Below are 14656 nucleotides of genomic sequence, written 5' to 3'. Positions count from 1 at the left end.
ACACAGATCAACCATATTCACACAGCCAAAGAATATTCACCATGCATAGATATACATTAATCGTACCAACCTTTAAAGCCAATGCCCTTTCCATGTCTCAGGCCCAACCCATTTCAACTCATCATAAACCATCCATGCATAAAGGATTTCCATCTCATCTCATTATCATGCCTCTTTGATACCAACCATGTCATTAAAATCGCATGCTAAACTCATAACAACCCAACATTCACAATTTATGACTTGCACCACTCATTCATACTCATTCATCTCAAACTTTCAGCACAATACTTAAAATCAAGCAAGCATTATCCATACAAAGCCCAGAAAACAAACACACCTCGCACTGCCTCGCCCAGCACCTCGCTCAGGCTGAAGGGTCTCGCTCAATCGAGACGTTCTCGCCCAGTCGAGCCCCCTTCTCCTAGGCGAGGGCTCGAAAAAAGAAGCAGGAGCACACACGAGATCTCGCTTAGGCGAGACCCCTCTCGCCTGGGCGAGATGCTAGCTTGCTCAAAAAGTCGAGTTGATCGCCTAGGCGACCTTTCGCGCAAAAGTCCTTGGCAAGCTCTATGTTCGTCTCGCCTAGGCGAGACTGGCTCGCTTGGGCGAGATTAACAGGTCTCGCCACTGTTCTCCTGTAACAGTCACCTGTTCGCACCCAAAAGACAGTACATGGCAGTTCACACATTCAACGTCTAACAAACTCTAACCCAGCCATAAAATAATCAGGACTCAGACTCTAACTTCCCCGTACCTGGAAAAAGTTTAGCGAAGACCCCGACTGTACGACCACGACAACTCTAAGGATGAACTACAGGGCTGAGATGAGAGTGGAACAGAACCAGACAAATGGGGTTAACCAAGGCTCTTACGGTAGATTACGAAAAGGTTATAAAAAGGGAACTAGCATGAACTCGAAGGTCACTTACATAAAGTAACAGAACTTCCTGGCTCAATGTAACAGCGGAGGCAGAAACCCTAGCAGAGGGGTTGGCAGCTGCAGGTCTTAGGTTTTCTGAAAACAGGGAAAAGTGAGACTTAGGGCAACAAAGGGTGGTTTAATCTACTGGGCCAACCCTTAGGTCCACTCGCAAGGGCAGCCCCTTACATTTTTGGGCCAGAAGAAATGGAACATTTTTAATGGGCCTTACATCTGCACTTGTGATGGTTTCTAGTCTCCGTAGAATACAAGTCACAAGGGGTCATCACCCAAACACACAAGGTTAATCCTAGCCTATGACTGAACAATAAGTCCAAAGGCTAGCACCTCCTACCACTCTCATCACATAACTCATTCTTCCTTATGTGAGTTTGAATGATTATTAAAGTCAAGATACCTTCTTCCAAATTCTCCTATATCCAGTGGTGGAACTTGGGCAAAAAGTTCAGGGGTGACAAATTCAAATTTTTATACATAAATTATTCTTTTTTAATTTTAAAAAAACTCTTCATTCTCTCCAGTTAAAACAATCACACATGATAATAGAATAAAAAATGACTATCATTCACTATTATAACCATAAAATAAACACAAATTTCAAAATTTCAAAATTTAGGATTATACTACTTTGGAGAAAAATATAATTAGGGTTTATATCAATTTCATAAAAGAATTCCTATAATTGTAATCGAGATTCATACTAATTTGGGAAAAACTTAATTTGGGAGAGATCATGTGAGAATGTGTTATTCAATCTCTCTAAGAGATAATGTAAGAATGCGTTTTTTAATATCTTTGTTCTTTAATATCAACTCAATCTTTAGTCTGACTCGATCTGGTATGACCTTTGACCTAAACCGACTCGTTTCGACCTTCTGTTGAGCTTGACTCGACCTTCTATCGAGCTTGACTCGACCTTTTGGACCTGTAGATTTTTTTGTCCTAACTAATAATGAGCAATTCCTCAACTTGGAGAATTTCAATTTCCTTCTTTTGTGAGTAAATTTCAAATTCTACTATTTTAGTTATTTGAAATACCTTCTTAAAATTTCTCAATTTCAATTTTCTTTTAATTTTCTCATCCAAACATGTCATTTTCCTTGAAAGAATTTCAAATTCTCCAAATAAATGAATTATTCTCTTGAGTTGACTCATCCAAAAACACCATTACCTTGTGTTTGGATGAAATATTTCAACAATTCTAAGAAATTGAAATGCATTCCATTTGAATGCCTTGCAATTGAATGCTCCTCATTTTCTAAATAATCTGTTTGGATAGAGTAATTAAAATATCTTACATTTCAATTTTTTGTTTGGATAAAATAATTTAATTTCTCTTATAAGATAAACTTTCATTTTAACTATATTTATTTTCATATATAAATATTTGAAATTAAATTTAAAAAATATATTAGTTAACTTAAAATATTTAAATTCAATCAAATTTCAATCGGATTGACTCGAACGAATTCAGCCAAATTTCATCTGGCATAAACTCATTCCAATTTGGCCAAATTTAGGTCAGGCTGGACTCGACCAAATTTGGCCGAGACCGACTCGACCAAAATTGGCCGAAATTCTAAAAAATCCGACTTGATTGAATTTCACCAAATTTTGGTTAGGGCCAACCCTGCCGCATTCAGCTAATTTTGGCTAAGAATTATTCAATAAAATTTGGCCTAATTTCAGCTTGGGTCTCCTCGACCAAATTTCAATTGGGATTGACTCGACTAAATTTTGCCAAATTTCGGCTGGGGTCAATTCAGTAGAATTTGTAAGAATTTCTCTTAAGGCCGAATAGGTTAAATTTGGCATAAATTTTGATCGAGGCTGAGTCGATCGAATTCGGCCATGGTTGACTTTATCAAATTCGACCACAATTCAGCTAAGGTTAACTTGGCCAAATTTTAGACATATCCGATCAAATTTGGTCGAGTTGGTCCTAGCAAAATACTTGGTCAAACTATTTCATGTCGGCCCCAACTGAAATTTGGTTGATTCCAGCCAAGTTAGTCCAAACTAAATTTCAGCTAAGTCAACATCGATTGAAATTTGACAAAATTCGGTCGAGTCAGTCCTGGTCGAGTCGTCCCTAACCCCGTTTTATCCTAACCAATGAAGAATTCTATAAATTGTGAAATTTCAATTTCCTTATTATTTGAAATACCTTCTTAAAATTTCTCAATTTTAATTTCTCTTTAATTTGTCCATCCAAACAAGTCATTTTACTTTAAGAAATTCAAATTTTCCAAATAAATTAATTACTTTTTTAAATTACCTCATCCAAACACACCATTAGTGTTTTTGATTCCAAATTGTTTTTGAGAGTGAAAAACTGATACCAAATCACTCAAAACACAAATTCAAATATTTCTCCAAATCAAGACTAAACATAGATCCAAATCAAACGACTCAACATGCAACTCATCAATTCAACAAACCACATCAAACAGTTCAACATACAACTCATCAATTCAACAAACCACATCAACCAATTCAACATACAACTCATCAATTCAACAAACCACATCATAATTAACTATCAAGATGATCAATTCAATAGAAAACTAACTTTCCTTACTTGACCAAACTGTATAAACAACCATAAGACAACTTAACACCTCTAACCCCACAGGATGCTCTATCTATATGCAAACGGGAAAACTGATCGGTTCAATTTGAAAAGCTCTCCGTGAGAATCACTCATATAACCTCAAATATTCAATCAGACGAATAGAGAAAAAATAACCCTTAGAAAACGATAAAAGAACTCTAGAAGAGTAATTTCTAGATAAATGATGTTTTTTAAAATAATAACAATTTTATAACAATTTTATTTATACTAAAATATTTTAATATTAAAATAATCAAATATCACTTATTTGAACTCATTATCACTTCTAAAACGTTATTTTTTAAAACGTTATTTTTTAGGATCTTACAAAAATAACAATTCTTTTTTTTTTTGAACATCCTTAAAATCTACATGCTTCGTTTCTTTCGAACAGTTCCATAAACATTAAAATTTGATTGAAGGGTATTGTTGACTGATACACCAAAATATCGTCACTTTTGCAAAAGCTGTTAAATTTGTATCATCTTTAAGCACGAAATGAAACAATCTTCGTATAATCTGTTGCTTACATGAAAGAAACAATGTTATATATGGATTCAAAGTATAGACAGAAACAATTTGAATTCTGTAAATCTCGTGACATTAAAAATTTCCATTTTCAAACATGTTTCAATGATATATGTATCTTACAGGACAACAAACATTGACAGAAGAACAGATTCACGAAATTGCATATGCATGCTAAGCCATCTTCTTGCAGAGTTATTATCTGAATGTAGTATTAATCGTTCTTTTTGCATAGACATGCAAATTCCCAGAAAGCACTGCATATCAGACACGCTTCAAGTCGGTATAAAAAAAGAATCTCTTAATGGAGAGATTGCATTGCAATATTGAATACAAGTACATTTTCATTTCATTTTTCACAAAAAAAGAAGGAAGAAAAAATAAGGAATGATACATTTTTCTGTGGAAGAAATCTACACAATAAAGGGGAGGGGGGAAAAGAGAAGGGTTAAAGAAAACCCACCCTAGAAACAAAATTACTGTGTAACACTGTTTTCAATTAAAAAGAGACCGTGTAGGAGTGCTATTTTAAGTGTTACATGTTTCTTGCGTGCTCTCTGATCATGTGGTATGAAGAAGAAAGAGTTTTCTACTTTCAAACTAACTCCATCAGAAGTGGATCCCCTTCTGCCATTATTCTGATAAGCTTTATGAAGTCTTGCTCACTCGATACGCTCCATGGATGAACAGCAGGAACTTTGGCCGAATAAAGAGTGGTGGAATTAGCAGGAGGATTTTGCTTGTAGATCATTGAATCAAGAACAGGGTCAAAATTTTGAGGAGAATCCAGGGACACAAACAACATAGGAATTGCAACCTTCTGATGTATCTCTAGATTGCCCACAAGGCTAACAAGCTCAACAAAATCACTGACCAATCGCTGAGGAACATAAAACACCTCAGAACTGCATAGTAAGAGGTTCTTGTCATTGTCACTTGTTTCTTTGTAGCTCACTTGAAAGTGTGCTGGCATCGTGCTCACAACCTTTTGTACCATGCTTGCTTGTTGTGATAACCAGTCCGAGCTGTCACCATTGGTTATTACAGAAGACCAAGATTCCGACACCTGAATCCCAGTAACTTTGTTAATGGTCAGAGAGAAAAGGGCTTACACCATTTTTTATGAGTTAAAGCTATGTTTCAAAGTAAATTGACTAAGAGTAGGATAAACAGCATAAACAAAAAGATTTGTTATGGACAAATCTAACTTCCAAGAAGGTAATGAAAAAGTTTCTACGGATTAGCTAATACATTAGGTTATGGACAATTTTATTTTGTTTTTTCTTTCCCTTTTCTTATCCTACAAGTGTTCATTGAAAAAGTTCATCGAATCAGACCAATGCTTACTACTGTTTCACAGATTGGAATGAGGTTTGCTACTCTAGATGAAAACTGTTTTCTTACAATATTAGTGGATGCATTCGTAACAGGGGCCAATAAGCCCTTAAAATATCAATTTGGTAGGAGTTTCAATTCAATCATGCAGAAGTAAGAGTTCACACTTTGGGTGAGAGGAACAAAACAACAATACCTTATTAGTGATCCACAGTTTAGTTTTATCTGCTTGCAGTAAGTTCCAGTAATTAAGAATGGTATTATCCTGTACGAACAAAAATCCTTCTGCACTGCTAAATTGATCAAAAATTTTGGGCAGGTACCTGAAAATCAGGCGATGGATAAAATTAGAATCACACGAAGAACAAAACAGGCTACAAAACCTCTTCAATAAGAGATATTTCTAACTTTCCACTTCCAAAAGCTTCCATTGCCTACACAGGCTACAAAACATCTCTCACACTAATACTAACATGCTTAAAGTGAAGGAAAGTTCTGTTTCTGCTGCGACATAAGCAATTTAATTGTATTTTACTTCACCAAACAGCCAATAATGCAAAGCAATCTTTACTCTTACTGATAAAACAGAACCATCTAAGAAAGGCCAGTATTCAGATTCAGAAACAATAGCAAAATTTACAAGATAACAATTATAATTTAGCAATAGAAAGAAATGTAAAACACAACCAGACTTACCTGTATGCATAGTCCAAATGACCCTCCTCTACAACAAGATCTACATCCTTCTTTTCTGACAAAATAGCTACAGATCTGAATATCCTTCCATAAAGCAACCTCCATTCAAGAGCGGTTCGTTCCACCGGCCCATTGCAGTGCATTATAAGCACAACATTCCCGAAAGTTTTCCTCCACCGGATCAAATTAGCAATCTCATAATTCACCGTTCCTGTTTCTTCAACGCCAAGATGCACCGATGGCAACTTTTGTGGTACAAACTCTTTTCGATCACCATGACCAATATTTGGCCTTGGCCTTCCCAACTCCAACGACATCAACCTCGGCTGCTGATAGCCAACAGCCAACAAATCCTGCAGCCATGCAGCAGTAAGCTTCACATCCGTCTCAGTCCAAAACCCCTCCTCTGCCATTGCAAAGCTCAAATCCAGAACCTTCTCAAACAACCTATGTTTATCAGACCGCCACAAAACCAAATAATCAATCAACCTTCCAACATTCACATGAAGATCCTTCTCTTCTGAAAAGGGGTACGCCTCAATCCTGTCATACCTATGGACCGTAGGTGGATAAACCGCAACATACCCACCAACCTCCCAAAGCAGCCTCTGCCCCCAGTAACCCCTCAACACATCAGACGCCATCGTGCTCACCGACACCGGCAGCATCAAGGCCCAGAACGCCGGCGAATGGTACATCGTGTTAAAGGAATTCACCGGCACCATCACACCCTGCGGCAGCGCCACCTTCGGCGCATGCTCGTCGAACCTCACATCAAACGCCTCCAGAGTGGATTTCCGGGTGAAGTAAAACACTGAATCTACATCCGGCAGGCCATTGGAAATCCCCTGCTGAATAAACTGCTTTCCTCCGAAAACCTGAGTGTAAAACTCTTCATGCCCAATTTCCCCTACCTTCTCCAGAGGCAACCCTCTGGGCCAAACCGAACGCTGCCCAAAATGCACATAAGGGTTCACAACGGTTCGATTCGGGTTATCGTGACTATACTGCAACAAAACCTCTTGCCTCGCACCTTCCCCTACTAACTCCACATCAAAATGCTTGCCCAAATCATCGTCTATCACTTCCCCTCTATCATCAGCGTCAAAAATCTTCTTGGCACCGTGCTGAATCGCAAACAAATAACCCACACTCTTTCTAACATACGAATCGTAAGGAAGGTAATCCACAACCCTAAACCCCAAATTGGCCTGCTCCTCCAGGGACAAAAAGATCGCACCTTTCAGACTCCAATCCGACGGCGTTTTCGACCCACCTACCGCCACCACCTGCCACCCCTTTATCTTCACAAGCCGCCTAAGCGTGTCGCTCGGGTACCCCAACACCGACACCACGATCCACTTCTCCGTCCGGAAGTTCGCGAACTTCGAGGTCTTGTCCGCAATCGGCGCGATCGCGCCCCACTCCACGCGCGGGTACGCGATCCGCTCGAGCTCCTGCGCCTGCTTCTCGAAGCAGAGCAGCGCCGCGGTGTCGCCGGCGTTCCGGAGAAAAAACACGGCGGCGACGGTCACGACGAGGAGCACCACGGCCACGATCCTGATGAGGTTGTCAGAGACCCACGCGGAGAAATCGAGGCTCTTGGTGGCTGCCAGCGCCGCCGTCCGCGTTTTGGGCTTCTGATTCACTGATTTTGGAAGTGAATGCTGCTCTTGGACCATCATTGAGTTTGGGTGTTGAATTCAATTGAATCTTCCCCCAAATGTGCCTTCCGATTGACTTGAGCTGAACACCTTTCAACTCTTTCTTTTTCCTCCCAATTGAAACATAGCCGGTAAGTAGTTTCTTCAGGGGTTTGGGAGTTGAAGTTTTGGTTAAGGTTGTGGTTGCCGACAGGTATGTGTGTGTGTGTGTGTCGGTTCCTTAAGCTTCAATGCAAGTGCAGGTAGTTTGGTAGAGTGGAATCTTCTTCTGGTTCAGTTGTAACATCTTCTTTTTATTTTATTATTTTTAATCCATTTTTTTTGTGGTTTGTTGTTGGAAAATGGACTCATTAGGTAATACTTCACGTTAGGGTATTAATTGGATTTGGAACTTGCTATTATAATGCTTTTGATTTATGAGCTGCCATGTCAATACCTTTTCCAGATATATCTTTCAAAATTTTCACTCAGTTAAAATTTTTATATTATTAGTTCACATTTTAACATTTATCATAACCAAAACCCAACAAATTGGAACCATACTCACGTACTATCATGACTTTTAGTAAAGTTTTAGTTAATAATAAATAATATATTTCAAAAGATATATTACCTTAGATTAGATAATGGGTTCTTTTTCTTATACCAATTTAGCACATGTTTAGATTTCTCATCAAACTATTACTTTTAATAGGGATGGACATAGATTATCAACCACAGTTGTAATATGATATGATTCATAGATTTTTATTGGCTTGAAAAACTAGTTTGTGTTCACCCAAAAATGAAAAATGTGTTGTTAGCAATTATCTTGATTTATCGGAGACAAAAGGAACATGAGTGAGGAGTTTTGTTTTGTGGGTTTGCTTGGTTCTGTGTTTGACTTGTGTTATTAAATCGACACTAGTTTGTTTTCAAAGTGTAGGTGAGTTGGGAAGAGAGTTAAAGTGGGTGTGGTGCGCAACCTAGTTAGCAAGTCTATTTCTAACCAATCAATGCTTTGCAATGTGCACTAACAAGTTTCCAAACAAGTGGTATATGTCTATGACAAAACCAAAAACCTTTGATCTTAGATGTTTAGTTTGGAGAGGACTAAAATGCTATCAACACACTCCATTAAACATATGCTTTTAATTTATTTTTGAATTAAATATATTTTTTTCCCTTATTATTTTGGGTTAAAAATATTTTAAACACATTTCATAATAATATTTGACTTAACAATAAAATAAATATGTGTCAAATAGTGTAAAAAATTTAAATACAAACCTGAAATACGTATGAAAGATCAAATAAATCTAACAAAATTTGATTAAAAGGATTAAACCCACATATTTCCAAAGATGAATGACTAAATTGGTCCAAAATTTCAAAATGAACTAATTCCAAAATTCACTAAAAGTTAAGGGATAAAAAACACATTTAACCCTTTATATTTTTTATTTTTTGTTGTGTGAGTCATGTGTATTGATGAGAAGAAGTGATAAGTGATATTTAAAAATGAGTTATTATTTTGTGAATGCTAAGAAAAGTTAGATCTTACCAAATGATTTTATTGAGACAAGAGTGATTTGATGGGATCCTTGAAATAGATGTAAATAAAAAGTTATGAAAATGTGGATTCTTAGAAAACTTTACCAGTAAGTTGTGAATAAGTTATTTAAGATAACAGCACATATATTTTTTACATCTTTTTATTGAATAATTATTATTTAATGATAAGAGGGTGACGAAATAGTCAAGAAGTGTGTAAATAACTTTTTTGAATAGTATGAAAAGTGGATCGTATTAATTTTACTATTGGACGGACTAATTTTGGATAAAGCCTGTTACAGAGTTGGATGATTGGGCCTAGATGCTTGCGGTGCAAGTGAGTCGGCCTCATTCTAAGAAACTCGGTAGGTAAGCTTCTATTTGTTTGGAAAGAATAAAAGTGAAATGTAAACCGAAAAAAAATAAAATAATGAGTAGATGAAATTTAATTGTTTTTATTTAAATAAATTATATATATATATATATATAATTTTTAACTTAAAAATTATGTTATTCTATAGTAAAGAGAATTCGTCATTTATATTTACTTTTAATTTTATACTATAATAAGTAACTTTTTTAAACTAAAATAATTATTTTATTAATTTTATTTTTTAATTTAATTGTTTCTTTAAATTTCATATTTTTTAACTAAAATAATTATCTATAAAAAAACAAGTTATTCATAAAATAAATAAAAATTACATATAATATTGTAAAAATAATCTAAATTTACTTTATAATTAAATTAAAATGTATTATTTTTTTGTTATTACGAACATACATGCACATGTATTATTTAGTTTCACCATTCAACTCTTTATAATATGTTAAAATAATAATTAACATTATTTCCCATAATGAATTCCATTCAAGATCAATTTTAATAGCACTGATTCAAATGTCCACTCAAAATACGTTGGTTAAATATATTTATTGACTGACCGAAAGGGAGTTACTTAAGCTAAAAATGTTACCTTAATGAAAAAAAACAAAAAAATGGTTTTATTCCTAAAACGTTTACAAATTTTATATTTGGTTATTAATTTTTTTTAATTTTTAGTTCCTATTTTTTTATATATTTTATATGTGATCTTTCTCATTATATTACCTATAATAATATTAATATGATACATTTTTATGTTAGAAAGTATATAAATTAGTATGATAAAAGAAATTAAAAATAAAAGAGAAATATAAAAATATTTATAGAATTACTTTAAAGAATTCAACCAATAAAAGTCAAATAAATGTTTGATTAAATACAAATGGATTAAATAAATGGATTAAAAATGTTTTTGTTTTTTAACTTTTTATAATAAAAATTAAATTTAAAATATTGGTCAAATTTAATCGTTAATTTTAAAAATATATGAATTTAATCATTTTTAATCAAATTTAATTAAGTATATTTGATATTTTAAACAAAATTCATAATAATATTTAAGTTGTTTATATAATTTAACACAATTTTTTTATATAATTTAACATATTTTTATTTTAATATTAACAGATTAATTTCAATTTTTAATAAAAATGAGAATTAAATACAATTTTTTTCCTGATTGAAAAGAATTTTAGAAAAAGAAAAAAAGGATTTTGAGTTGACATTATCTTCCAATGTTGTTTCTCTCTTCAACTTCATTTTACTAAGATAATTGAAACATGGTATAACAAAGGAAGATTTGACAGTTTTAAGTTCTGAAAGAAGAATTTTTTGGAAATTAATTGAATATAATAATAATAATTTGGTATTTTAAAAGTCGTTACCCTTAAAAATACTATATATCCAATCATCCAACTAAATATACAAGTAACTAAGTAACAGGACACTAACCATGTAGTAAACATCTAACTGTCAAACTAAAAAATACCATTAAAACTCAAATGAAGTTATATTTATTATACTAAGACTAAACTGTTTTTTTTTTTTTAAATTGTACTAACATGAAGATCTAGTTTCTTTTGTATAAAAATATACAATAAATTAATATGCCATTAATATTTTTCTTTAGATCATGTTAACATTAATATTTAATGGCATAATTAATAAATGCAATTAAAATTCAAATAAAAGTATAGTTATTTATGAATATCATTTATATTTTGTACTGTTACTAAAAAAATTGGAGTATATGTTGTATTAAGAATATATTTTTATAGAAAACAAAGAAATACAAGAAGGGAATTGTATATTATTGAGTGTTTATATAAGAAGGGAATTGTATATTATTGAGTGTTTATAAAATATTATGAGAGATATGTTATATATACACACAAAGCTAATTCTAAGAGTCAAACTCACAATACTACGACTAAATACATTGAAAGTTTATCCAATAAAAATCGAAAGCGTGAAACAAAGTGCGACTTAGTAAATATATTCATAATTTGTAGAGCCGAAGGAACAAATGGTAAAAATATAGTGTCAAGTTGAAGATGGTGACGAGTAAAATGACAAGTTGTTTCAATATATTTAGTTCAATCATGAAAAACAGAGTTGCGAACAATATAAATAGCATTTTTATTGTCACAATGAAGATGTGTAAGATCTTTCAAATAGACACTCATATTTGTAAGTAACCAACATAACCAAATAACCCTACAGGTAGTCAAAGTCATGGCGCGATACTCAGTTTTTGTGGACGATCGAGATGTAACATATCGTTTCTTACTTTTTCATGATATAAGTGAATCACCAAGAAAAACACTGTAACATCCCTAATGAATATTACTTAATTAAATAATTAAATATATAAAAAGAAGTTCAAACGTCACAATATTATTAATCCCAAACGCGGGAAAAATTAAAATTTAATATTCAATGCGACAATATTCAAATGGAATTAAACCAAAAGTTATTACAAATTCCAATGTTCCAAATAAACCATGAAAACATAGTAAATCCCTAGTTCAAATTCCCCGCTAGCCCTCACTCCATCGCCTGAGCATCCTCAGCATCACCTGTATCAACAGCTGCTCCCGTGTAACGAATCACACGATCATCGCCAAACACAAACAGAAAGGGTGAGCTGAAAAAAAAAACATATATATAATAACACAAGATAAGTCATACACCCATCTTATTCAATCTACTTAGTTCTTGGCCAAGACCTTAACCCCAAGGCTTTTCAGCCTTCAAATCACACAAATGGTTAGTCTTGGACTCGGGAATATGATGCTCACACGAACCTACCCGCTCATTGTCCTATCTCTACGAACCTTCCCGCTTGTAGTCCTGCTCTACGAACCTCCCCGCTGGTAGTCCTGCTCTACGGACCTACCCGTCCGTAGTTCAACACATGTGATCCACCAGCCACGTACCTCCCCGCACGCAACATCTCTCAAGCGTGAGCACGGAACATATGAACCTACCTCGCTCGTATCCCCACACGAGAGTAAATGGATATGAACCTCCCCGCTCATATCATCACATGTTAACCACCATCCATTAACCTACCCGCTCATGGCACAACATCTCCTGATCCAAGTATAACATCATTGCTTAAACGCAACAAACACACAAGTCACAGTTTGCAGGATTATCGCATGGCGCAGCCCCAAGCGCTGCCAGGCGAAACCAGTCCAGACCGCCTGGCGGAACCTCCTCGCTGCCAGGCGCCAGCGCTCTCCCAGGCCCACTATTTTACAGTCACCGCCTGGCGGAGCACACCTTACCGCCAGGCGCCACGCGATGTAGGGACCTCTCCTGTTGTTCCTATCGCCTGGCGGCATCAGCAGGCTGCCAAGCGCCATACTAGAAGCACACCCCTGCTGTTTTTTTTTTTTTTGCACTCTCTTTGGTCTGTTCTCCAATCCAGATAGCTTGCAACCAGTATTACACACTCTTGTATCAGTACCTAGGTCTACTTACTCATTCACTGCAACACGATTTGATTTCCTTATAATTCATGTGTACCATTCAACCCTTTTAAACTACACGATTCATCCATCCCTATCTAGTTACACACTGATTTAGTCCACCTACAACAGTACACAACTCTTACTCCATTCTGGTACTCAATTCGACTAATTAACACACAATTCCACACTTAACCAATTGTTACCACACCCTTCCAGCACTCATTTGTAATGCTCAATTCTACCTACTCCACTACACCATACTCCGTATATCCAACTCCATTTTCCTTCCCTTATTAAGCATAATAATTCTCTGTAGTCATAGTTCCCTGGTTTCAAATTATTAGTTCCCATGAATGTTCATTATCTATTAAACTTCAAAGCACTCCAATTGCACTCTCCAAATCCTTACCTTACCTATAACCATAACAACCTTCTCTTTTCTTTATATTTCCTCCAGTCATGATAACTTTTCTTCCAATACCATTCACCCACTATCTCTCTCGCAGCCACTATACCAGATTTCTCACAACAGGGGTGACCAGCTACTATCGCCTGGCGGCCAATAAGATGCCGCCAGGCGGCACGACAGTTCCTGGGCAATATTCCATGTTTCTTGTTCCCCCGACCCCAATCTTTCCTTTCTTCATTTTCAGTAGGCTAATACCCATTCACATTTCAGAATTAATACAACTTCACGCTACTATCCATTCCATAACTTCATATCAATTTAACTAAGATACCATTAACATCAAATTCTGAGAATTCAGAATCCTCCCAACACGTAAATGAACCTTTAAATTTCATAATCACAACCCAAATTCTAAACACTCAAAGTGACAACATACAAGTATAATCATCCATTCATTTAGGCAAAAATATCCCAATGGAACCTCAACACATGATGAAATTCACGAAATCACAACGAAACAGCAACAAACATAATGAACCGCCTGGCGAAATTCAGCCCACCGCCAAGCAACTCGAGACAAAAACCCAGAAATTAGGTTATACTGATGTGCCGCCTGGCGGCACGTTCATGCCCGCCAGGCGATTTCTGGGCGAGAACCCAGAATTTTGCGAAAACAACGTGATTCAACAGGGTTTTCATGCAATTCAATTCATCTAATTCAGAGTACAATCATTCACAAATTAAAATGCTTAAAACAACGCCCCTTACCTGAATTCCTTGCTTCAAATTCAAAATTGATGTGTGTATTCAACCCAAGGACTCTCTTAGCCGTGGTTTCTCCTCTAACAATGGTTTCACTCTCTAATTCTCTCTGCAACCAGCACCAATTCACTCAATTTCCTCTGCCCAGTGACTAACACGAAAATGCAGACCTTTCCTCTCCTCTAATTCTCTTCTCCCTCTGTGTTAATACACTCTTAATCACCCTTTACTCCTCATAAACGAAAATTAATTCAAAATTGGTGTAATGGTCTTTGGATGGTTATTAGCAATACTTTTGCAGTCCCCTA

The 14656-nt window shown here is 35.4% G+C and overlaps 1 protein-coding gene across 1 annotated transcript; it reads right to left on the bottom strand.

The window, feature by feature from the left end:
* Positions 1–4365: 4365 nt before the first annotated feature.
* Positions 4366–8104, bottom strand: LOC114190980 (transmembrane protein, putative (DUF288)). Its single transcript, XM_028080086.2, has 3 exons — positions 6117–8104; positions 5617–5743; positions 4366–5151 (listed from the first exon to the last, which is right to left on the bottom strand). Exons 1-3 carry the CDS (start codon positions 7799–7801, stop codon positions 4681–4683), a joined length of 2283 nt encoding a protein of 760 aa, XP_027935887.2. The 5' UTR covers positions 7802–8104; the 3' UTR covers positions 4366–4680.
* Between the last annotated feature and the right edge of the window lie 6552 nt (positions 8105–14656).

The sequence above is a fragment of the Vigna unguiculata genome, chromosome 7 (assembly GCF_037176805.1).
Source record: "Vigna unguiculata cultivar grain cowpea cultivar isolate G323 ecotype 2 chromosome 7, ASM3717680v1, whole genome shotgun sequence".
NCBI classification, from domain to species: Eukaryota; Viridiplantae; Streptophyta; class Magnoliopsida; order Fabales; family Fabaceae; genus Vigna; species Vigna unguiculata.
The sequence above is the reverse complement of the archived record's forward strand: the minus strand, read 5'-3'. Positions and strand labels throughout refer to the sequence as shown.

What these genes read in the sequence shown, in the direction of transcription:
- LOC114190980 (XM_028080086.2), bottom strand. Translation starts at nt 7,801, where the DNA reads ATGATGGTCCAAGAGCAGCATTCACTTCCAAAATCAGTGAATCAGAAG. An exon ending in CATTTGGACTATGCATACAG is followed by an intron (nt 5,744 to 6,116) that starts GTAAGTCTGGTT and finishes CCTGATTTTCAG; the next exon opens with GTACCTGCCCAAAATTTTTG. An exon ending in AACTGTGGATCACTAATAAG is followed by an intron (nt 5,152 to 5,616) that starts GTATTGTTGTTT and finishes ACTGGGATTCAG; the next exon opens with GTGTCGGAATCTTGGTCTTC.